Raw genomic sequence first — 22,943 nt, 5'->3', positions numbered from 1 at the left:
GCGGGCGGTGTTCGCATAATCATAGTCTGCAAGGCAGAGGAAGAGAAGTACAGCGATGCACTGTCACTCTCCTAGTGTTCTAACACCCCGGGAGGAACATTTGTACTGACCCCGCCAAGAACACTCCGGACACTCAATTCGGGACCGCACTCCCATTCGCGAGAATATTGGGTTTGAATCTGTTATTCACTCTTTAATTCTCAATGTTCAACGTTCAAACGTTCACATATGGCTACGTTCAAGAATATCTCTTCATTGTGTACTGCGAAGAACCAGTATACCCAGCAACATTCACTTTACTACTTCCTTGCCCTCCCCTTGCTTTTGCTCTTCATCGTGCCTATTACGCTCGCAGCTGGCCGCTCTGTCGCTCCAGGCCCTGCTGCGTCATTCAAGGCACGCTCCAGGATGCCCTCCTTCTCCATGGAGATGATGAACTCCTTGATGAACGGCTCATAGTCGTGCGTGCGCTTCACGTTGTCGGCCTGCAAGATGCCCGCTGTCAGCCGTCGAGCGGACACGCAGGTTTCAAAGCTCGATCGGGGGATGATCCGGCGCGGACGCACCTGCGCGCGCTGCGACTTCACGATCTCCTCCTCCACGGCCGTCTTCTTCCCCAGCGCGGCCCTCACGCAGCGCTCCCACGCGGGCGTGAGCTCACGCACGGGCATCTCCAGTATCGTGATTTCCTTCTCCAACTTCTCCCTTCCAAAGCCCGCGCTGAACATCTTGCCTGTGGCTCGTCCGTCAGGACGGAGGCTCGTCGCGAACGCCCCTTCCGCACTTGCCGCAAGCGCGGGATCGACCTGTCAACAACCCACGTCAGCCCACCCGCCCAGCCCAGTGTGATGCAAGACCGGCACTCCACCTTGTCCATCCACTCCGCCTCCCCGCCCGCCAGCCGCCGCTCGAGCGCGTTCCGCTCGCGCTTCAGCATCTCGAGCTCGTCGCTCGCCCGCCGGTACGCGTCGTCGACGAGCGCGAGCAGGTTGTACTGGATGTGCCCGCCCCCGGCGACCGCGCGCATCCGCCGGCGCAGCGCCGGGCGCACGACGTCCATCCACCCCGCGCGCGCGGCCGCAGGCTGGGGATCCCCGTCGTCGGCCGCGCCGTCGAGCGCGCCGACGTCGAGCGGCCCCGCCGCGCGTAGGCCGTCGAGTTCCCAGACGCGCCCGCGCGCGGGGACGTAGCCGATGTAGTGGTACGCGTCGGTGGTGGGCGCGGCGGCGGCGGCGGACCGTGCGGGCTTGCGTCGCGCGGCAGACGCGGATGCGCCGCCGGTCTTCCTGCGCTTCGCCGCCGGGGAGCTTGCTGCGCTCGATTTGGCTTTGCTTCTGGCGGACTCGAGGGCGCTGGCGGCGAGCGCGTGGAATGCGCCGCGCAGGTCGGCGGGGCTGCGGCGCAGGGAAGTTAGTGGGTTGTCTGTGAGAGATGCGGGGGAGCCTTGCCGGGCGAGAGAGTTCTGCGCCTCCCTGACGGTCGTCGAGTTGGAGATCGCGAGGCCCCGTATCTGTGGGTAAACATCAGCACGGGCGCACAGAAGGCGTGGGCGCGGCCCCACTCAAGTACTCACGACCCGCGACATCTGCGCCGTGTCGGCAGCGAACGCGGTCATCTCCGGGCCCAAGTCGATGCCGTTGCAGTTGAAGAGGACGTTCAGAATCGCCTGCGACGCGCAAGCGTCGTCGCTCAGCTGATTGGCGAACCAGATGTCGTTGGCGTCTGGATCGTCGAGGTCGTCCTCTTCGCCGAACTCGTTGGCCTTGCTTGTCTCCTCGTCGCCACACATGTAGCAGAATATGAGGCCGTAGGGGTTGAGGTGGTCTGTGTCGAAGGGCTCGATGCTGTACAGCTCGAGGACCTCAAGGCCCTGTACTCCGAGCTTCTGGATAAGGGTGGTGAACACACCTGTGGATGTGTACAATACCGGTGAGCTGCTACACAACAATGAACATGGTAGGACTCAGGTCACGCAGTTGCAGATACTGAATACAAATCCGCACCGCCATCTGTCTTTCAGCCGACATGCTTGAACGAACGGTATCACGACATGCAACGCCGCGTTTTGGGTACACGAAAGGGAGGGAAGATGACATTCGCAAGTGAGATTTCCGAGGCCTTTCGGGTGTGAGCGAAGGCGACTGAAAAGAGAAAGATCTGATGGATCACCGGGGGATGCTCCAGAACAAACGCCTTCGAAAATCATCTTTCCCTTGTCTCTTTTCTCGCGCATAAAATTGGCATCAGATAATTCACTTGCGAGTGGCATTTTCGTGCACAAAAACGCGGCGGTGCACGGAGAACGATAGAGAACCTCACGGGACACATTACTCACCAGGGTCCGATTCTATTACAGCAAATGGACCGCCCACTAGGTCGAATTGAGACTCGACATGTCCTGGTTGTGAAGTGTTCATTTATAATCAACCTGTTGATTTCCCAGCGTTGTAATGCGCACAGGGCCAGTTTGAGGTCGGTGCAACTTGGGGATGGCTTCTGCCGAAAGGGCAAGTTCAGGTCACCACACGCAACCGCATTCAATCCACTCACGCCAGTATATGCGCATGTACGAGCTGTTTGACGACGAAATTCCAGGGATGTTGACGCAAGTTGGAGACGGAGGTAAGTAGTAGCCCGAGCGTGACCGTAGAAGACGCGTCGCGTCGCGCGTTTGTCACAATCACGTGTACGTTACACATCATCATACTTGACGCGACGCGTTTATGCATTGAGCAACGAGCATGGCTCTCGCGCTGAAAAGTGCAACGCAAGAGATGGGGTAGTATGGTTCAAAAAACCCCTCCAGAAAACGTAAATATACAGCACAAGCATTATAAGGTATCATGTACACGAGCAAGAGAGCAAAAGGTCGGCAAAGGTGAAGGCAGGATACTGCAGATGTAGACAAGTGCCACAACGTATGAGATGAGAGAAGCTGATATGATACATAAATGGAGATGAACTTCCTAAAAGAACGGGATTCACATAGCATAGCGCAGACTGATAGATACTAGCGGCAGTGACATAGAAAGTCTGACGGACGGGTGCAAAGATCATGTTCATGGTGTGTGTGGACGTCCTCCGCAGTCGTAGCAAGTTGTGATGTCCCTGCAAGAGGAGCATCAGTCGCGATCCAAGGCCAGCCTGCCCCAGGTACTGCATCGAACCAAAAGCTCCTGATCGCGCGCATTAACAATAACAACAATGCGTACCTGGAAGGGGTCTCGAACGAACAGTTCTGACATATGGTTCTTCCACACCCGGGAGTCGCCATATCTTCTCCATCTCCATCGCCGCTGCCTTCCGCGCTCCGCGCTCCTTCCGCGAAGTCTTCGTCACGCACCTTTCGTCTTCGCCCGGCCACACTGCTAGCCACCCCGACGTCTACGACCATGTTGGTGCTCTGAGAGAGGGCAGGCCGTCTGGGAAGCGAATCTGGGGTTCGGAAGGGGGACTCCAAGGGAGTGTCGGGGAGGCTCGGTGTGTCAGTGAGGGTCGGGGTGGGAGGCACGGTGGTGGAAGGCGGGCATCCGTTGCAAATCCGCGAGCAAATTGTGCACGTTGAAGACAGGCAGCTGTTGCAGCATCGTTGGCCATGAGAATAAGTCCACGAGGGTCTGTACGGCGTACCGAGCACACTGCAAGAGCTGGTTCTGCTTCGAGGCAGGGAAGGCGCGGCGGCAGGACGTACACCTGTCGCCCTTGAGATCCTTGAGGGGGGTGGCGTCGGCAACAGGACGGAATGTAGCGGTAGTGTTATGAGAGGTTTTTCGCCTCTTTAAGGGATGGATAGTTCTGTGTGAAGAGTCCGCGACACCCATATTGATGGTCGGGAGAAGAGGTGCGTGGGCGCTATAGCCACTCGCGCCCTTCCAGTCGACACTGAGTACTGAGTACTGTATCCTCTTTCATCTAACTTCGAAGGTGCTCGGTAACTCTTCTAATACATACATTAAATGCAATATCCAGCTGACAGAATTTTGATAGCCGGCGTGGGGGTAAAAACATTTGATGTACCACTGCTGATACGCCGAACGGGAATCGAACCCGTGCCGCTTGCTACCCAAGGTGGAAGGCAAGCATGATAACCACTTCACCATCGGCGTGTTGTATGAGACTCGCTTTTGTATTTATGTTAGCATACGCTAAGCCAAACAAAGGTATCTCCAGCTTTGCGTTTCATTACCAAGCTCCTAGCTAGGACCTACGTTACTCAAACGTGCTTCAAGTTGAGACCTCTCCGAGCGGCGGGGGTCAAGGAGGGGTCCCAGGTGGCCAGTGATAAGTACTCAATAGGATCAACACGCTACGTGTTGGGGCCATCTGGGGCCTGGGCAGACCTGGCACTTACGCCGGTCGACTCAACACCTCCGGCGGCCGAATCGGTCGCGACTCGCCGTGGCCTACGCGCGCACCCACTGTCCATGGCTTGCCTACGGCGAAACGATCGCCGACCGCGACATCACACAAACCGATTGACGGAACCATTCGACCGAGATGTCGGCTCGTCCGGCGTCGTCCTCACGCTACACACAGGCCTGCGATCTGAGAGGGGAGAATTGGTTAGGGTCCGTCAGCGCGCGGAGGTCCGCGGGTGGCCGACTCTTAGTTTTTATTATGCCCACCTTCACTCAGTGAGTGGCATATAAATGCGTGATCTTAAGGATGGCACATCTATCACGTGAGATTCATGTGATCAATGACATGGGGATTTGTCTCCGTGATGACGCTCGTGTCCGACCCCTGGAACCCCTCCCTGACCCCCGCCGCTCGGATTTGAGAGCCTCAACTCGAAGCACCATCCTGACCTCATCTCTCTTCACGGTGAGTGGAATATATGACTCTTTCCTGTGAGTTTGCACCACAAATGAACTCTTCCATCTCAAATCGTAGATGAAGAACAAGAACAAGACTACCAAATTTCCAGTGGTACGCAGGATCCAGTCTGTCCCACTTTCGCAATTCCTGCTGACTGACGAATATTCACCGTGATACCATGACACTATCTGCACTGGTGCTTTCCCCCTCCACACACATCTCCCTTGCAGGCGCGTATCAAGCGCATAATGCAGAAGGATGAGGAGGTCGGAAAAGTCGCGCAAGCCACTCCGGTTGTCATATGTGCGTCGCTCCCCTGTTCCATCCAGCGCGCTCAAATGACTCCCGCATGTCTTTCGATCTTTGGCGAACATCTTCATTGGGTGGGGAATGCGCCCAACCGTAGCAAAGGCCCTTGAACTGTTCCTCGCTATGCTGGTTCAAGAAGCTAGCAACGTTACGACGGATAGAGGTTCCAAACGCGTCGAAGCGTATCACTTGTGCGTCCTTTCATTATTTTGCCACTGCTTTCCCTTTCGTTCAACGACAACCCACTGCTCCTATCCTTGCTCTCGTGCTGGTGACTTTACAGGAAACACGCCATCGACACCGTCGACATGCTTGATTTTCTCAAAGAGATTGTCGAGGCTGTCCCCGATCCCTCTGCAGGCGGCACCATCGATATTGAAGCGGAGAACGCGGAGGCGCGAGCGAAGAAACGCGGGAAGGGCAAAGACAAGAAAGGTGCGCAGGAGAATGGTGCGGAGAAGGCCGCGCCGAAGCGTAGACGGAGAAAGGCCAGCGACAAGGAGAAGGAAGAGGAGGAGGCGAGGGAGGAGGAGGCGGAGATGGACGACGAAGAAGACGAAGACGAAGGGTTCGGTAGGCAGCGAGGCAAACGAGATGATTCTGATGAAGAGTGGGCTGGGTGACGGGCCATGGTACGCTTCAGTTCTCGCGCACAATGACCTGTTTGTGGTGTACGAGTAGGGTGAGTGCTTGTTGTCGAGCTTTGTAGTCCCCGTATATTTCGCTCCAGTTGTACATGTAAGAATACTTGGCTCTCGACGTCTATCTAGCAATTTGTATGGCAGCAGAGGCTGGGCGGGACCCTGCGCGACACAGCACCTGTTCGGAGAAGCGTCTCGATCGACCGGACGCGTGTTGCTTCTGACCACGGCCTGGCTCTCCTCATCCTCCAACTCCACTCTGTTTGCGTCTGCGCAAAGGCACCATGGAGAGCGACTGGGAGGTCGGCTCGTCCTTCGTTGATCGCGCACGCGGCGCCCCCGACGACGATGACTACCCCATCGACGACGCGTTCCCTCGCTCGTCCGTCGCGCGCGCCCTGCCACAAGACTCCGCCGAAGAAACGCCCTTCCAGCAGCTCATACGCCACTGGATGAACGAACGGCACGCGCCAGATATCCTCCCTGGACAAGAGATGCTGCTAGGACGCCTGTTGGACCACATCAGCAAACAGGTGAGCCTCCCGATTCGCGGCTGGTTGGTGGTTGTATGCGCGCATGTGGTAGTGAAGCCTTGGGCTGTGACTGACGGTGCTCAGTTCTAGTCCAGCGACGTCGAACTGCTTCGTGCTGACCCAGACTCGTCGGAAGAGGAGCACTTCCGCATCATGCTGGTGCAGACGGAGGTTGAACGAGTCAAGTTTGTGATTCGTTCCTACATCCGCACGCGATTACACAAGGTACGCCATTCTTTGCTGTCTGGTGAGTCTGCGAAGAGCTGCTGAGCAGCATATAGATCGAGAAGTATGCGCGCTTTATCAGTGCTACTCCTGGCATGCATGAGCGACTATCGAAGGCAGAGCTGGACCACGCGCAACGGTGAGCACTCCGTTTCACGAGATTGAAGTTTGAACTTATGCGAAGTCTGTGTCATGTTATCAGGTACGCACGCCTTGTGGAGTATCACTTCAACCAAACGGTACTTCAAGGCCTTCCTCTGCAACAAAGGTCGCTGGAAGAGGATGTAGCCTTCATGCCCCCTATGAGTGCGTCGTTCATCTGCGCTCAATATACGCCTGCTTACAGAATTACAGCACCGTCGCCTGATAAATTAAAGCCAGTCTTTGCTCATGCACTCGTAGACTGCCCACCCGTCTATCTTCCAGAGTAAGTTTTGTCTTCTTCGCCCCTGTCAACCGGTCTCCAACAGTTACCCGACAGTGGTACTGCAACACAATGGCAAAAGGGACAGATTTCCCTGACACCGTATTACGTTGTAGAGCATCTGCTCCTTCGAGGGGAGGTTGAGCTTGTATAATTTGCCTTGTCTGCCACTCTGTATCACTAACATGTCCTCAATCGCCATGTCCTTTTTCGTAATGCCTCCTAGTTGACTTCCGCCTGCTCTGCATGCTGCCTCAAGACTTTGTTGAGCCCCTCCCTCTCCAAGCAGTTCGCGAACTTGAAGCTCTCGGCCAGCTCGTCAAGTTGCTCGTAGTCCATCCCCTTGAAATGGTCCGCCCACTCCTTCACCATGAACTCGCCGATGAGCATGCACCGCGCGAGCCTTGCCACACGACCTTCTACCGTCCACACCGGGTACGGGTACAAGCGGCGGTGCTCCTCGTTTGGGACGTTGTCCTTGATGAGCTGCACGATCGGCTCGTAGGCATGGCGGACATATTTGTCGTCTGCGCCCCACGAGTCCGCAGCGAGGCGGTACTTCCTCTCCAGGTGGTCCTTGAAGAGCCTCCTGTAGGCCGTGTCCGGCGACACGTACGCCATGCCCTGGAAGCCGATGTCTTTGTACAGCCAAATCGACCAACTCAGGCGGTCCTGGGTCAAGGTGAGTGGGTGCTCCTGCCGCGCGCAACCGGAACCTCCCGCTGACCTTGGCGTACATCTCCAGCTGGTCGTTGAGCACCTTGTACCTGACCTCGTTGATCTCGTCCGTCCGCTCGCCCTCGTACTCCCTCCGCGCATACACCGGCCCCCACTCCCCGTTCCACACACACAGCCCGCGCGCGTCCATCCACTCGCGCTTCTTCTCGTAGCTCCGGCGCATCCGGCGCCGCTGCTCCTCGGTGCGCGCGTACGGCTCCGGGGCGAGCGGGAAGCCGTAGAGCGAGTAGTCGTGGATCGCGAACGCGGCGTTCGGCCAGCGCGCGCCCGCGTCCTCGGGGAAGCCGGAGAAGTCGGTCGCGTAGGTGTTCCCGTCGAGGAAGAGCACGTGGCGCGGGTCGACCGCGCGGACCGCCGCCGCCGCGCGGTCGTAGAAGCTGACGAGCCCCGCGCAGTTGCTCGGGTCTGCGGGCTCGTTCATCAGGTTGTAGCCTGCGATCCACTGCGGCGCACGGTGAGCGACGGGCTGCTTACTAGTCCGGCGCGACGCGAGCTGACCTTCTCGTCCTTGTAGTGCCGCGCGACCTCGGTCCAGAGCCAGACGAGGCGGTCCTGGAAGTCCTTGTGGATCCAGAAGTTGGCGATGTGCGTTCCCGCGTCCGAGTGCCAGCCGCCGTTCTGGCCGCCGGGCGCGGTGTGCATGTCGAGGATGGTGTAGATGCCGTGCTTGGCGCAGGCGGCGACGGCGCGGTCGAGGTGCTTGAAGCCCTCGGGCTTGAGCACGCGAGGGTTCAGGTCGTCCTCGAAGTGGCGGTAGCTGATGGCGATGCGGATGCAGTTCAGGCCGAGGGACTTGAAGAACGCGGCATCCGGCTCGGCGAAGAAGTGCTCGAGGAACTGTGGGGCACGTCAATTGACGAGCTCGGCGAGCTCCTGCTATCAACGGCTCAAGAGTGGGGTGCGTCCTCTAGTACAGGCTCCGAAGAGGCTTTCGGTGCCCCGCTGGCACTAGAGCGTGGGTGCATTTTCGAGGTAAGAGCCTCGCACCTTGTCGAAGAAATACTCTGACTTCTCTTTGCCTATGACTTCAGCGAGCGCCTCGCGGATCTGGAACTCGCATCCAGGATAACCTGGATGATCGCTCAGCACTCAGTCATCGAGCCGTCCGACTTCCGAGACATCGCGCCGACCTGAGATGAAATTCTCCATCCTGCGTTGATGAGCTTGGTACATACAGGGGCACGGTGATGTACTACTCACGTCATCCAGCCTCCCAGGCCTGCGCCTCGAAGAACCACCTCCTTGCTATCCTCATCCACGATCTTAGTCTTGTCAACTCTCAAGAAACTAGCCATGCTGGTCGCTGGGGCAAGGAGGTAGGCAAGAACAAGCACAGGGTGCGGAGCGGACTGAACGTCCACAGCCGCTATTGATATATCTAAACCTTCCCAAGCTTCCCCGGCCGCCATTGGCCTGTTCGAGGGCTTGGTTCCGGGCCGCATTGGGTGCCTGGTGCGCCCTCGAATGGTTGCACGGCGCGGCGGAACACATGACGGCCTATGACCCGCTGCGTCGTCCGCCCTCTCCCAATCCGAAACCCCGGAGCACCGGACCGGACGCCGCGCCGGAGAATAATCGGTCGCCCACCCCTCGAACAGTCCGTCGGAGAGGCGACGGGCTATGTATATATACCCCGTGGGGTGCGGCGAGGAGTGCAAAGCGTCCGACATCCGTCCAACATGGCCTACCTGAAAGTATCTGGCACCAAGATCGTCGACCAGAACGGCGAGGAGATCATCCTGCGCGGCGCTGGCCTCGGAGGATGGATGAAGTGAGTGTCGATGTGCTGGGGTGACGCGCGATTGTTGACGATCTCGCAGCATGGAGAACTTCATCAGTGGTGGGTAGCACTGCGCGTACATGAAGGGGATGAAAGTTAACTTCTATCAGGTTACCCTGGATGTGAGTTCCAGATCCGGGCGGCGCTCGTGGATGTGGTGGGGAAGGACAAGAGCGAGCTCTTCTTTGACAAGGTGCGCTTCTCGTGCCAGCAGTAGGATCTGCATCTCATCTCGCTTCACAGTTCCTCGAGTACTTCTTCCAGGACGAAGATGCTGCCTTCTTCAAGAGCCTTGGCCTGAACTGCATTCGTCTCCCATTCAACTACAGGCATTTTGAAGGTGTGCAGCATCCCCCCAGTTGCGAGTCGTCCTCAATCTGAGGCAAAATGTAGATGACATGAACCCTCGTGTGCTTAAGCCTGAGGGATTCAAGCATCTCGACCGCGTCATCGACCTCTGCGCCAAGCACGGTATCTACACCATCCTCGACCTCCACACCGCCCCCGGCGGCCAGAACACCGACTGGCACGCGGACGCTGGGACCCACATCGCCAACTTCTGGAACCACAAAGACTTCCAGGACCGCGTCATCTGGCTCTGGGAAGAGCTCGCGAAGCACTACGTCGGCAACACGTGGATCGCGGGCTACAACCCGCTCAACGAGCCCACGGACCCGTACCACACCCGCGTTGTCGGCTTCTACGATCGCGTCCTGACGACGATCCGCACGATCGACCCGCACCACGCCGTCTTCTTCGACGGGAACACGTTCGCGTCCGACTTCTCGCACTTTGGCGACGCCTACAAGGGCTGGGACAACGTCGCGTACTCGATCCACGACTACTCCATCTTCGGCTTCCCCTCGTCCCCGGAGGCGTACGTCAGCAGCGAGACGCAGCAGCACCGGCTCCGGCGCTCGTACGAGAAGAAGCGGCAGTGGATGGACGAGCACGGGCTGTGCGTCTGGAACGGCGAGTGGGGGCCCGTGTACGCGCGCAAGGAGTACGAGGGCGAGGCGACCGAGGCGATCAACGAGGAGCGCTTTAAGGTCCTCAAGGATCAGCTCTCCATCTACAACAAGGTGCGCATCTGATCCATATCTCCCCTCGGGGCGCGCGGCTCACGCTAGGCACAGGACCGCCTGAGCTGGTCGATCTGGCTGTACAAGGACATCGGCTTCCAGGGTATGGTCTACGTCTCGCGCGAGACGCCGTACATGACCCTCTTCCGCGACTTCCTCGCCAAGAAGCACCGGCTCGCGATCGACGCCTGGGGCGCGGACGACTCCCACGTCCGGGACACGTACAAGCCCCTGCTCGACCTCATCCAGCGCGAGGTCAAGCCCGAGCACCAGGCGCTCTACCCCGCGCCGGTGTGGAAGCTCACGGACCGGATCGGCCGCCTCGCGCGCAACATCCTCGTCTCCGAGTTCCTCGTCCGCGAGTGGGCGGAGCACTTTGCGGGCAAGAGCGAGGCCGAGATCGACGCGATCGCGAAGAGCTTCGCGTTCGAGAACTGCCTCCACCGCGAGGGCCTCAACAAGGTCCTCACCGACAACGCGTCCACGGTCGCGGGCAATTAAACGTCGCAGAAGAGCTTTGTAATTGCGCTTGTACGAGTATACTGTAGCATACATCCATGATCCAACCCGTCCTCTATCCTAATGTGACAGGTGCCCGGATAGCATGCATCTACTGTCCCAACTCGCCGGCCATTTGCAGAACCGTGTCGCGGTCTTGCATGATGCTGCCGTGGATCGTCCAGCTCATCGACTGCTCTGACTCCGTGCCCACAACCTTAAGCAACTCCCTGGGGTACTCGCCCCTGGCACTCTGCTCGGCGGTCACATTCTCCCACCCGTGCCTCCACAGATGAGAGCTCCCGCCGTTGAGACGCGACTTTTCCTTGACGTCCTGGGAGAACGGCCGGCGTATCTCGTCGTATATCCTGAGGGCCCCCGGAAGCGTCTCGGCCGTGACGGCCTTCTGACTGAGGATCGCAGAAAGGATGAAGCCGTCTTCCATCGCTTGACCGGCTCCCGACGCCTGGAAGGTAGTCATACCGTGGGCCTGCGAGCGCCAAACGTCAGCTCCACGACGACTGGCGAAGACGGACGACACTACGCACCGCATCCCCAATGAGGGCAACCTGGCCCCTCACGTAGGTAGGCAAGACGCGTGTGGTGTGGATTGCCCACAGGTTAGGCTTCTGGATGCACTGTAAATCGCCTCCGTCAGCGACGACCCCAATATCTTCATAACCGGGAAGCCGTACCTTCAGCTGGTTCTGCACAATCGGGTCCCAGCCTTCGAAGTTGCTCGCAACCTCCTCGGCCGTTTCGGGCGCCACCCACGGTCCGTGGTAAACGGCGTCTTCGCCAACCTGCTTCCCGACGAAGGCGGCGACGTTGATCAGAGTCCCGTTAGCGATGGGGTAGTTGATGATCAGCTGCAAAGGAGTCAGCCGCAAGGAAGGGTCCCGTGCAGAGTGTCCTAACCTTGTCCTTTCCTACGAGCTGCAGCAGAAGCGAGTTCATGCGCGATCTTCGCAGGGTGAACAGATGTACTCACGATGAGCGGCCGGTTCATCTTCGCCAGAGCCTCTTGTGACAACATGGCGGTGGGGATGAGACCGCGGTGGGCAACCCAGCCCGACCAGACTGGCTCGATCATCGAGCGAAGCACCTCCGCCTTCTCTCCGGCCTCGGCGTCCGCAAGCCTGGTGTACATGACGCGGCGCACCGTCGACCGGATCCCGTCGCTGCCGACGAGCAGATCGCACGACGCGGAGGTACCGTCCCTGAACTGCAGAATGACGGGGCCCGTCGTTCCGTCGGCAGGCTCGGTATACGTGTCCAGGCGCTTCGAGAACTGCAGGACGTTGCCTGGGTCGCGGAGGTGGCCGGCAAGCAGCTTCTGGAGCATGGAGCGCTGGAAAGTGTATACTGCAGGCACATCGGCACATCAGAAAAAGGGGCGTGACGGGCGGAGGACACATACTGGTGGGCGCAAACTGATGGAAGTCTATCATGCTTGGCTCGTCTGCTTTGGCCATGGTCATCGACATTCCTGAAAGGAAATTAGAATGAAGCGAGAATCGACGAGCAGATTCCTCGCGCACTGGCTTCATTGGGGTCCGTGCTTCCAGTGGCCTGACGGAGGGTGTCCTCCAAGCCGACATATTTAAGAATTTCCCAGACTCGGGGCCAGACACCGATCCCGGCACCGACTTCAGTGAGCTCCGCGTGGGACTCGTAGATAGTGACCTCAACATCTGGGCAGTCCTTTTGGATGACCAAGGCCATAAGTAGGCCGCCCAGGCCCGCACCCCTGGGCGAAAGGGGGCCGTCAACGTCAGAGGAGGAGGAGAAACGGTGGCACTCACACAATCGCAACGGAAAGCTTCTTGGAAACCGGCGCCTGCATGGTATAATCTCAGGCTGTGGATGTGAAGGGGTACGAGACAAAGAGCTCGAAGGGTGAAGCTATATACCTCCCGAACTAAAGGGCCTGTCCGTATTCATGATTAGTCAGAGAAGCCCGGCGGAGTCGGGTCATCCGAGCATTGTCGTGGTGACTACCATCTGTCTTCCTCTGTGCTTACAAGTACTAGTACTGCTCAATGGGACCTTGCCGGCCTGGACTGGGTCCTATGTGACACCGCTGACGCGGCCTGTCATCCGGGCGACCTTCGCACTGTCGAGAACACTACATGCGCAGCTTGCTTAGTAGCTTTTTGTGTAAGAGTTTGGAATCATCGGGTAGACCTAGGCACGATGCACAGATGTGACGTTCTTGTCGACTGCGCTTCCCAGGCCTACTTGGAAGGACGCTGCAGTATCTGAATGTCAAATGTGTGTGCGAACCTATCACGATCCACAGTGACTTGCAGAAAGACTTGTGTCTTGGAAGCTGTTACGCAGACTGTATGCTTCAGGTCACTAGCAACGCACTTCGCGACCGGAAGCGACACGCTCATCAAAACAATACTACGTACACGTATGTTATACTTTTTGCCAAAGGATATCATCGGAGCAGCGCGAATCTATCTCTTGCCTTCACCGTCCGCCTCGTGTCCTCGTCTCGCAGCTTTGTTTCTAGCGCATTGAACAACTCTCGTGCATATTTCTCGCCGTCCTAGCTTCCACATGAGACTCCGCCGCACAGGACACCAAACGATACGTACCGAGATACTGCTCTTTAGTTGAGCGATGTTCAGCTCCCCTGGACCAGATAACTTCATCGACTGGAGAGTAGGCGGTTGGGAGGGGACAAACGAAAACATGAGGTATAGACGCAAGGGTATTGAGGCTTCTTCTGCGAGAGTGGCATCCAGAATATGGATGGGAGGAAGCTATGAAAAAAGCCGTAAGCAAGCCAGAGCATTCCGAGATGAGATGGCGACGTACCAGGTTGAGGGTGATACATACAGGCCACCTCTCGCGCCCCTCAAGCGTCTCTCCCTCGTCCCAGTAATCCGGAAGCTCGAAGTCTGCCGCCGTGCGCGCGATGTCCCGCGTCTCAAACCCACTGGTGCGTTCGTCCACGTCCATCGCGTCCTTCTTTGGCTTCTTCGACGCGTCGGGCGTGCGATACTCGACGGCGCGGGTTCTCGGAACTTTCGTGTCCCATAATGCCGCTCGAGAAGCCATGAAGAGCGCGTCGACGACGTTGCCTGCGTCTGAAAGAATGACGACGTCGAGGTTGAGCAGCCAGGACTTCTTGTTGGGGATGATGGTCAGATTTCGGGGATGGAGGGAAGGGTGCTGGATGGTCTGTTGCAGAATGACGGTGAGGTCGTGCTGCAGGTCGTCGAGCGCGTTGGACGAGAGCTGCGGGTACGCAGAAGGGAAGCTGTCTTTCGACGACTGAGCTCCTGGACACCGGGGCAAAGGAGTTGTGTTACGCACCAGGTTACTGAGCAGGCTACCCGTCCGCCGTCGACCCCATCTCCGGTTTGAACGTCCTCGACTTCGAGCTTCACGGCCGCGAGGACTTCCGTGCCGCCGCCACCTTCGCGCGGTAGTTTTCCGATGTTGAGCCTTGCACTACCGTTTGCCAAAGGCGCAACACCGGTCTCGAGGAGAACGGTACGGAAGTCGAGTAAGGCGCGCCCATCTGCGCGTAGAGGTGGTGAGGCTTGCAGAGAAGCCTGGATGTATGCGCGTTCTGACTTGGAGAGTAGGCTTGTGGCCATCTAAACGGGGAGGGAGAGTGGGACAAAGCGGGAAGACACAAGGAGGACGGTGGTACAAGACGAAGTGCAAAAAGCGCGCCGGCCCGCCTCGTACCGCCCGTTCTCCTTGTCCCGCGACCACCATCTGCTGCCTAGATCTCCGCTCTCATAACGCGCGCAGAGGATCCGAAGAACCATGGCCGACCCTGTCTATCCTGGTAGCTATGATCTGCGCATATATTCACCTTCAGCTCTCAAGATCTCCAAGCGCAGAGGCATGCCTTTAAGACTTTCACGAAGCTCGTAGAGCTACTACCCGAGGCCGATCAAGCGAAGGTGAGTTGAGACGACATACGCTGAAGACGCTTTCCTGAGATATTTGTAGACCCAGATTGTGCTTTTGGCCGGAGAAACCACACCGTTCCGCAATGACACGGACCGCGAGATGCCTTTCCGTCAGGTGAGTTGGAGAGCTTGCTTTGGTCTTTATCTTGCTCATGCTCTCGATCTACAGGAGTCCAACTTCTTCTATCTTTCTGGATGCAGGGTTCCCGGCTCCCATCTCCTTGTCACTTTCCAGAAAGGCACCTCATTGGAATCGAAACCCTCGTCGCACCTCTTCATCCCGAAGGCTGAACTCGCCGACCTCATGTGGTCGGTGCCTCCCCCGACAGTCGAAGAGGCAACCTCCACGCATGAAGTTACCCGGATCGATTACACTGCCTCTCTCCCCGCTGCTATCCAGGATCTCTCCAAGGCCTTCCCCGATGCCCTCGTTCATATCCTCCCCACCTCGCCTCTCTTCCCGACACTCTCGTCCCAGTACACCGCCCCGTTCCTCGCGGCCAACGTTACCGTCAGTCAAGACTACCTTCTCACCGCGCTCCATCGGGCCCGTCTCGTCAAGGACGGTGAGGAGATTGCCCTGATCAAGCGGGCGAACCAGATCAGCTCGCGCGCCCACGAGACCGTCATGCGCGTTCTCGGCCAGGGCGTGCGAGGCCTGATCACTCGCGGCAAGGGTGCTGGCGTCGACCGACCTCTACTCCCCGGAGAATGGCTCATACAGAAGGAGGCGGAAGCTGAGGCGCTTTTTGTGGCGTCCTGTCGCCGGGAAGGGTACGTCCTACATACGCTTATGCTATGACATCATACCCACCGTGTGCGTGTAGGGCGGAGCACCAAGCGTACCTACCGATCGTGGCCGCGTCCACTAGGGCATCCACCCTGCACTACTGTTGCAATGACCGCGAGTTTGCCTGGGGGCCCGTGAACGCGCACGACCACCAGAACTGCAACGATATCGCGCATGATCACGAACGGAACTTGAGCCCCCAAGTGCTGCTCATCGACGCAGGCTGCGAATGGAAGTGCTACGCTGCCGATAGTGAGTTGATCGCGTGCGTATCGTGCCATGTCGCTCAGCGTTGTTTCCCCCTTGCAGTCACGCGAACGATGCCCGTGGGCAATGGCGGCAAGTTTACTCCCGAGGCGCGGGCGATCTATGAGATCGTCCTCGAGATGCAGAAGGTGCGGCACGCCTTCATGTCCTCGCGTATTCCGCTGACGCCGCCCCAACGCCAGCTTTCCATGGAGGCACTCAAGCCCGGCCTGCACTGGGACGCGATCCAGCTCCTCTGCCACCGCACGCTCGTGCGCGGCTTCCAGAAGCTCGGCATCTTCAAGACGCCCAATTCCGCAGGCTCGGGCTCTTGGAACGCCGAGGAGGCGATCCTCGCGAGCGGCGTCTCGTCCGCGTTCTTCCCGCACGGCGTCGGCCACTCGCTCGGCATGGACGTCCACGATGTCCCGAGCGCGAGCAAGCCCGTCGTCAACGACACGATCAAGCACATCGAGCTCGGCCACGAGTCGTTCTACACGTACCTCCGCCTGCGCCTGCCGCTCGAGGAAGGGATGGTCGTGGTGAGTCCTCTTTAGGCTCGATCGGGAGTCTTGAGTGCTGATGGTGTGGGCGGCGGCAGACGGTGGAGCCGGGCATCTACTTCTCGCCGCACCTCCTTGCTCCGGTGCGCGATTCGAAGCACATCGACCTGGGGGTTCTGAAGCGGTACGAGAGCGTCGGGGGCGTCCGAATCGAGGACGTGGTCTTGATCACGAAGGAGGGCCACGAGAACCTCACGACCGTGCGCAGCGACACGGAGTGGGTCGAGCAGGTGTGCTCGGGCGAGATCTGAGTGGGTGGTGGATTCGCCTGTCAGACTGTACTTGTGTACGAGATGTGTATCATCATGTTGGAAGCTCGCACGCGCATGGCGTGATCATGCATCCGCTGAGTGGGACGTGCATCCGAAGCCCATGGGGATGGGAGCGATCTCCCACCATCGACGCAGTGTTCTGTGAATCGCGATGGATGGACATTCTCTTGACACACATACACAGCTAGGGGCTCGACAGGGGGTGTAGGACGCTTGAGACGAATCGTGGATACATCATACAAAAGACAAGGTCCGAAGATTTAACGAGGCCAGAGTTGGAGAGAGGTGGAAAGAGTGCATGCCAGAGGTTATAGACTCCGGCGTACGTCAGTGAATTTACCTCAGGGCAAACGGGAGAGCCTACATCGCGCCTTTGCCGTCTCCTCCCTCTTGCGTCCTGACGGCGTGCAGTCAGTAGCTAGACTGGCCACGGTACACAACAACTCGGTGAGGGGCTGGAGATGTACTCACATGTCCTTGAGGCTTTCCCCCTTCCTCCGACTCGAGCTCCCTACTGAGCATCGTAACCGGGGAAGGTGGACATCGGCAAGTCTCGCCAGCATGCTACTCATCGAGCGACGAATCCACCCAGTGCCGGTCCGCTGCCCACGAGTTGGGGGATTGTCGGGGCCACCGGCAGCGGCAGCGACCTGTGCTGGGTTGGACCCCGTAGATGGTTGCAGGGGAAGCGGAGCGCCCCGCGCCGTGCCGTCGATTTCAGGAAGGCGGGGGATGGGGACGGTGACGGTCATCGAGGTCCCCCGAGGCAGTTCAGCCAACAAAGTCTCAAGCTTGAGAGTCATTGACTGCGAAAGTAAAGGGCTGTTGTTGTCGTTGGTGCTTGTGCGGTCGACGAGGGTTGTCGGTGTCCCAGGCGGCGGCGCCTGAGACCCGCCGGTAGGTTGGGGAAGGGGCGGGTGATCCGGGAGACGGGATCGTCCGGGCGCATTGACACAGGTCGCGGAAACGCGCTGAAGGCCCTCTGCGGTGAGCTCCCTCGTCTTCAAGATTTGCACGATTTGCCGTACATTAGCCGCCGTCTCCCTGAGGAGTGCGCGACACTCTTCCGTTTGTTGGGGGATGGAAGCCGGTGCGGTGGTAAAATCCCGGGGAACACTCGGAGACCCGCCAGCCGCCTGAGTGGTTCGGGGTGGGGAGGCTTCACGGGCATTGGTATCAATCGCAGTGGGAAACGAGGCGGATTAGAGCTTACCATCGATCGTGTCTGGCGGAGTAGCGCGGCTCGTGGATGTAGGGGAACTGACCGATGGAAGAGCGAACGACACAGTAGGTTTTTCGAGGACTCGCCTCGCACGAGGAGGCGGAGATGCTCCCCGCGACGAGCCAGAGGGGATACCCGCCGGAGAGGTGTTGTTAGGTGGGTTGTGCTCGGAGTTGGCGAAAGACGCGAACGGCGCCGAGGGCCGACCCGGGTCATTCGCGGGATGGGGAGATGCTCTCTGCCGTGAGCGCGAGGGGGGAAGTGGGTGGTTCTCGGAGTGGGAGGATGGCGCAGTGGAGGTCGCGGCGGACTCACCCTGGTTGTTGGCAGGAGGGGGAGGTGCTGTCTGCGACGGGGAATGGGGAGAGAGATGTGTCGGAGGGGGGACGTAAGGGCACCGGCATTCCCTAAAGTTGAAGGCGGCATCGGCGAGGCCCTGCACGGACGAGAAGAGACGCGCCAACTCGTCCGGATTGGCTGTGGCGTGTTGAGTCGGGGCACTGGGGCGATTGTCCAGGAGAGACCGTTTCATATCTTCCAAGTCGGATTTTATGTCGTTTAGACGTCGAATTTTAGTGCGTCGCCCCGCTAGTGCGTTTTGATGGAAAGGCATAAGTTGAGGAATCAGGATACGGGACTCAAGGGCTCAATGTCGGGCCCGTGCTTACCTCTTTGACTGCTGGACGCCGCCTCGACCTGCGCGTCTATTTGAGGCATCGAAGTGGTCGAGGTGGTCGAGTGGGGCGGGGATGTGGTGAGAGGAACAGAGAGTTGGACAACTTCGACCTCGCCTTGGGGCTTGAGGACTCGAAGGGCAAAGCGGGGTCTTCTGCTCTTGTCCGGTCCTTCTTTGGCGATTCGGGGCTCCTCTGGGGGACGTGCGATCGTGATGTGATTGAGCGTATGGTGGTTGAAGCTGACATAGCCTACGGTTGAACCCCTGTGCGCCCCTGTGCACCTCTGATAGTATGGGGCTCCGACGCAAGCTGTAATGGTAAATCCGGAGAAAAAGGAGCAGATAATTGAGCGGGTAACATTCTCCTGTTTCTCTGGATTCATCAGGAGGAGGAGAAGCTTTGGACTAATGGCAGGGCGCTCCCATCAGTCTGAACTTGCTTGGTGAGTCCCCAGTAGGCTCGATCATCCAGCCCGTTGTGCTCGCCACGGCCCCGCCCCATCTCCAGGCCCAGGCCCAGACCATCCACCGTGCCAACGAGCACACTGGAATGGGCGTGCTCGGGGCATTCGGAGGCGATGAGCGCTCAACTGCATGTGCCCGATTACCGCATCGCGCCGCGATGTGTCGGGCGACGACGACGACCAACGATGGACCTGCGCAATTCAGGCTTCGGGCCTTCAACAAGTATCGCGTGCCAGGCAAATATGCACTTGGGAACCGTCGGGCGTTTCGACTCCCTTTCAGAGAGCCTCAACTTGAACCTGACCAGGCCCTCCGTATGATATTGTCCGTCACATGTATTACGCCGACTCTCATCTGTCCTGGTCGTAAGTGCGTCTTTTATGATCTATGATCGATGTCCGACGTGCGGCGAACAGGGGCGAGCGATTGAAGGTGCGGAGAATGAGGCAGCTGTAGTGGTGATAGAGATGGGGTGTGGGAGGGAGGCTGCACATGGAATCCCACCGATACTAGCCTTCCAGACTCTTCATGGCTCTAAGGCGGATGTGGGCGGACAAATGAGATCGAGATAACCGCAGCTGCATCGGGTTCGCCAACCGTGTCTGCGTCCGCCCCATCTTCGCCTTCAGGTTCTTCCACGGCGAGGTGAACATGACGCACTCCATGCTAATCAAACCGAGCTGGAGCATCACGTACCCAAGCATCCCCACTTCCACGCCCCCACCGCTCCGCACAACGCCGGTGACGCGCCCGGTGTACACAGCTCCTTGAGGGGTCGGCAAGCGCAGGCGGGCAGAGCTCGATGTGCTAGATCTTGTCGTTGTCGACGGGCTTGCTCGCGCTCGGGAAATCGTGGACGTCCGTTCCTGAAGCCGCGCATAGAAACCTGAAGGATGCATCCGGTGCGCCGGAAGGCACGGACGAGGCCAGCAAAATCGTTGAGGTTAAAGAGATCGCACCGCGAGGGTGATTTGGGCTGGAGTGTTGATAGAGGGCGTAAGCAGGGGAAACAAAGTAGCCTCTTGAAGAGTCGTCAAATGCGAGGAAGGGTCGGTTGTGGCGGACGAGGGGCTGCTGGAGGACGGAGCGTTGGAGGGTGAGCACTGGGAGGCATAACGGCATGGGGAACAGTAGGACGGAAACTCACACTACGCTGCCCGAGACCTATGTAACACGACACGAGTCGCGTCCAGCTACGGGATACACAGACGGGGCCGGAGGAGGATGGAGAAGTAATTGAGATGGAGACATTGAAGGTTAAGAAAGAGGAGCGTGGGCTCGAGCACCGGCACCAGAGCCAGCGTCTCGGGTCAGCCTCGTCTTGGCTTCGTCCAACTGCCTATGCATCGATCCAGGCTCTTTCCCTCACCGGCTCTGCCGCTTTCTGCCTTTTCTCCGTCTTTATCGTCCTTGTCCAGTCCACCATGACCCCCTGCGCTCGCACGACCATTCGTGTTCTCACCGTGGTGTTGAACGAGTATCCGCAATACCATGACGCCCCGCAAGACCTCCATGAAACCAGGCATCACAAATGCGAGACCAAGCTGTTCGGACATGCCTCTAACTTCCTCAATTTCCGTATCGATGGCTCGGTCGCTTCTACAGGCTGGACCGACGTCGAGGACACTAGTCTCACCGTCGTCCTCGCGTCGAACTCCACTCCCTCGAATGTGCCATCAGGTTTCTCTAACACGCTGCCACCAGCCCAAGACACCTCCACCAAGCCGGAGTTCTCGATTCTTCGCGTATCTCCCAGCGAGCAGGAGGTTGACATCAACGACTTCGCCTCGTAAGCCACCCGTCCCTTTCCAAGGCTCTACCTACGTCCCCTGTCTAGTCCGAAGTCGAACGAACCCTACACTGTGAAGCGTCATGCGCAGGACCTGCTCCGCGTCCTCGTGGACTACAAGCAGAAGGCTTGTGGACCGCATAACGGCCGCTATGGCACGTTCGATGTCGCGGAGTAGGTAACTGCGCGCTGTCGTGCTTCCGTTGCCCGTCGGATCCGTCTTGCGAGGAAGTTGTGGGACTCGGATCCACGCAAAGTGATGCAGGATTGGGAGCCTTTGCCCTATGACCGATTCGCGGAGGATAGTTCGAAGGAGGTCAAGATGCACGATACCGACAGAATGTTCGCGAATGAACTGCTGAAGGAACACTGGACGATGCAAGATGAGAAAAATCGCTCCACAGCACCTCTCGTCCTTCCCACGTTCATCACGGCACTTACCATCCCAACATCCATTAACGCGCTTGGCGAGCTCCTGGCAATGGCTGAGGTTCTGAGTGTCGCTGCGGAGCATCGTCCCATTTTCACTCGGACCCTCCGGATCATCTACTGGATCCTGAAATCGCAACACGTCAAGCAGGCCTTTTCTTCTTCTTCACTCTCGTATGCATTTAAGAGGAAACCCATCAGTAGGTCGTTTTGTCTGTTGTCAGACAATTGTCAACATTCATCTTGCAGCCATGAAGCTGCAACGCACCACTGGGTCTCACGACGCCGTCGATGACGATAACAACGAGGCTGACGAAGATGACGCCCGCAGCTTGTTAACTCCCGTCCCCGGCGAGAACGAAGGGCAGGTCGTTTTACGCTATCTACTCATGATAGTCGCACCCTTCACAGCATGTTCCGTCGTCCTCCCGAGGGTCCGGAGGCTACCAGGGACCCCGGAAATCTCGATCGTCGAGCTCACGGACCACAGGAGGGAGGCTTCACGAGTTGCCGAAGAACAGTACATGAACGTGCTGTTGGAGCGCGTTTCCAAAAACATCACCGTCAGTAAGCGTCAACCCGCCGAAATCGAACGTGCGAGCAAATGGTTGCGCGAGCTCGCCAGTCACGAGTTCGAAGTGACCCGTCCACTGCATGTTCACGCGGAAGCGGGGCTCATCGGGCTGCTGAAACTGCCGACGTCATCCGACAACCACGAAGTCGTCCAACATTTGCAAGCTCACTTCGATGTACGTGCACTACTCGTGTCACTCACTACACTCTGACGCTGTCTTCAGGAAAGCGCAGTCTTGGGGTTCGCGTGAGCCAAAAGTCCTGCGCCACGTGTGCGCTGCTCTGGAAGCTTACCTCAGGTAAGCATAACCCGTCTCGTAACGACTTTAATCAAGTCTCTAGATGACGTTCTCAACCAGGCGATAAGGAAGTATGCATTTCCGGATCCCATGGTCAAGTAGTCCCCCGGGATCCTCCGTCATTCGGTATGGACGACAGCGTTCTGGAGGGCATCGCGTCCGCGCTGTGCAAGAAGATGGCCGATGTGGCCTTCGCTCAAGCGGAGGAGCTTGAAGTTTCGGGCCGCACCTCCTCTCCCACCGCCAGCGAAGAAGACGAAGACTTCGATCCAGCAAGCGACCATCGTAAGCCCATCGATTATAAACCGGTTGTGATCGGAGTAGCCGTCGAGCAGTACACGATGTAGTGAGGGTAAACGAAGGACAAGTGACGAGATGGAGGCGAGGCGTAGGAGGTGAGGCGTGAACTCCTCCAGAACCGTGTTTTAGGGCTCTTTCAGGCTCCAGTGTCTCAGTATGTTAATGCACAGGCTCTGAATTATATGTGTGGTCACGGGTCCCCAAGGGTCTATCGTGCGGTTGCGCAGGTTGGCCGTGCCCCGGGCACCCGAGGCACCCGCACCCGCCGACCCGCGCGGGTAACCCATACCTGTAGTGATCCCTAGTGTCATGTAATATCTTGTTGAGGAC

At 58.3% G+C, this 22,943-nt stretch overlaps 10 protein-coding genes and 1 non-coding gene across 11 annotated transcripts; 5 read left to right on the top strand and 6 right to left on the bottom strand.

Annotated features, from left to right (window-relative positions):
- Positions 1-299: 299 nt before the first annotated feature.
- BXZ73DRAFT_43640 (cysteine proteinase) lies at positions 300-2,417 on the bottom strand (the record flags this gene model as incomplete). Its single annotated transcript, XM_048019182.1, has 5 exons — positions 300-485; positions 567-806; positions 869-1,510; positions 1,574-1,908; positions 2,336-2,417. 5 exons carry the CDS (start codon positions 2,415-2,417, stop codon positions 300-302), a joined length of 1,485 nt encoding a protein of 494 aa, XP_047880092.1.
- A 642-nt stretch (positions 2,418-3,059) lies between these two features.
- BXZ73DRAFT_88945 (uncharacterized protein) lies at positions 3,060-3,821 on the bottom strand (the record flags this gene model as incomplete). The annotated part of the gene is made up of 3 exons (XM_048025123.1): positions 3,060-3,108; positions 3,213-3,575; positions 3,631-3,821. The coding sequence occupies 3 exons, from the start codon at positions 3,819-3,821 to the stop codon at positions 3,060-3,062; spliced, it is 603 nt and encodes a 200-aa protein (XP_047880091.1).
- A 205-nt stretch (positions 3,822-4,026) lies between these two features.
- BXZ73DRAFT_t59 lies at positions 4,027-4,106 on the bottom strand. The gene has a single exon. It is a non-coding gene; the product is annotated as a tRNA-Gly (tRNA).
- A 787-nt stretch (positions 4,107-4,893) lies between these two features.
- On the top strand, positions 4,894-5,750 carry BXZ73DRAFT_43664 (histone-fold-containing protein; the record flags this gene model as incomplete). Its single annotated transcript, XM_048019190.1, has 4 exons — positions 4,894-4,929; positions 5,049-5,121; positions 5,225-5,318; positions 5,411-5,750. The coding sequence occupies 4 exons, from the start codon at positions 4,894-4,896 to the stop codon at positions 5,748-5,750; spliced, it is 543 nt and encodes a 180-aa protein (XP_047880090.1).
- Positions 5,751-5,756: 6 nt separating this feature from the next.
- BXZ73DRAFT_88935 (GINS complex Sld5 component) lies at positions 5,757-7,104 on the top strand (the record flags this gene model as incomplete). Its single annotated transcript, XM_048025120.1, has 7 exons — positions 5,757-5,759; positions 6,071-6,301; positions 6,392-6,526; positions 6,583-6,665; positions 6,729-6,832; positions 6,881-6,953; positions 7,008-7,104. The coding sequence occupies 7 exons, from the start codon at positions 5,757-5,759 to the stop codon at positions 7,102-7,104; spliced, it is 726 nt and encodes a 241-aa protein (XP_047880089.1).
- A 68-nt stretch (positions 7,105-7,172) lies between these two features.
- BXZ73DRAFT_43411 (glycoside hydrolase) lies at positions 7,173-8,983 on the bottom strand (the record flags this gene model as incomplete). The annotated part of the gene is made up of 6 exons (XM_048019142.1): positions 7,173-7,622; positions 7,678-8,130; positions 8,187-8,525; positions 8,676-8,758; positions 8,819-8,838; positions 8,889-8,983. The coding sequence occupies 6 exons, from the start codon at positions 8,981-8,983 to the stop codon at positions 7,173-7,175; spliced, it is 1,440 nt and encodes a 479-aa protein (XP_047880088.1).
- A 384-nt stretch (positions 8,984-9,367) lies between these two features.
- On the top strand, positions 9,368-11,051 carry BXZ73DRAFT_43343 (glycoside hydrolase; the record flags this gene model as incomplete). Its single annotated transcript, XM_048019127.1, has 6 exons — positions 9,368-9,459; positions 9,509-9,528; positions 9,579-9,661; positions 9,712-9,808; positions 9,862-10,550; positions 10,605-11,051. The coding sequence occupies 6 exons, from the start codon at positions 9,368-9,370 to the stop codon at positions 11,049-11,051; spliced, it is 1,428 nt and encodes a 475-aa protein (XP_047880087.1).
- A 109-nt stretch (positions 11,052-11,160) lies between these two features.
- Positions 11,161-12,797, bottom strand: BXZ73DRAFT_43599 (FAD/NAD-P-binding domain-containing protein; the record flags this gene model as incomplete). The annotated part of the gene is made up of 7 exons (XM_048019177.1): positions 11,161-11,538; positions 11,597-11,686; positions 11,744-11,917; positions 11,967-11,984; positions 12,028-12,413; positions 12,469-12,537; positions 12,590-12,797. Coding segments are annotated over 7 exons (1,323 nt in total), but the record flags the coding sequence as incomplete, so codon positions are not given.
- Positions 12,798-13,494: 697 nt separating this feature from the next.
- Positions 13,495-14,665, bottom strand: BXZ73DRAFT_43581 (ribosomal protein S5 domain 2-like protein; the record flags this gene model as incomplete). The annotated part of the gene is made up of 4 exons (XM_048019173.1): positions 13,495-13,605; positions 13,655-13,822; positions 13,878-14,322; positions 14,379-14,665. 4 exons carry the CDS (start codon positions 14,663-14,665, stop codon positions 13,495-13,497), a joined length of 1,011 nt encoding a protein of 336 aa, XP_047880085.1.
- Positions 14,666-14,840: 175 nt separating this feature from the next.
- Positions 14,841-16,839, top strand: BXZ73DRAFT_99397 (Creatinase/aminopeptidase; the record flags this gene model as incomplete). Its single annotated transcript, XM_048027990.1, has 8 exons — positions 14,841-14,862; positions 14,913-14,980; positions 15,030-15,104; positions 15,159-15,763; positions 15,817-16,031; positions 16,089-16,174; positions 16,229-16,567; positions 16,627-16,839. The coding sequence occupies 8 exons, from the start codon at positions 14,841-14,843 to the stop codon at positions 16,837-16,839; spliced, it is 1,623 nt and encodes a 540-aa protein (XP_047880084.1).
- Positions 16,840-20,647: 3,808 nt separating this feature from the next.
- On the top strand, positions 20,648-22,660 carry BXZ73DRAFT_99396 (uncharacterized protein; the record flags this gene model as incomplete). Its single annotated transcript, XM_048027989.1, has 6 exons — positions 20,648-21,012; positions 21,061-21,186; positions 21,241-21,641; positions 21,691-22,190; positions 22,244-22,313; positions 22,374-22,660. 6 exons carry the CDS (start codon positions 20,648-20,650, stop codon positions 22,658-22,660), a joined length of 1,749 nt encoding a protein of 582 aa, XP_047880083.1.
- Positions 22,661-22,943: the final 283 nt, after the last annotated feature.

The sequence above is a fragment of the Epithele typhae genome (genome assembly GCF_022376455.1).
Source record: "Epithele typhae strain CBS 203.58 chromosome Unknown BXZ73scaffold_11, whole genome shotgun sequence".
Taxonomy (NCBI): Eukaryota; Fungi; Basidiomycota; class Agaricomycetes; order Polyporales; family Epitheliaceae; genus Epithele; species Epithele typhae.
Note: the sequence above shows the minus strand (reverse complement) of the source record. Positions and strands in the feature narration are given on the sequence as shown.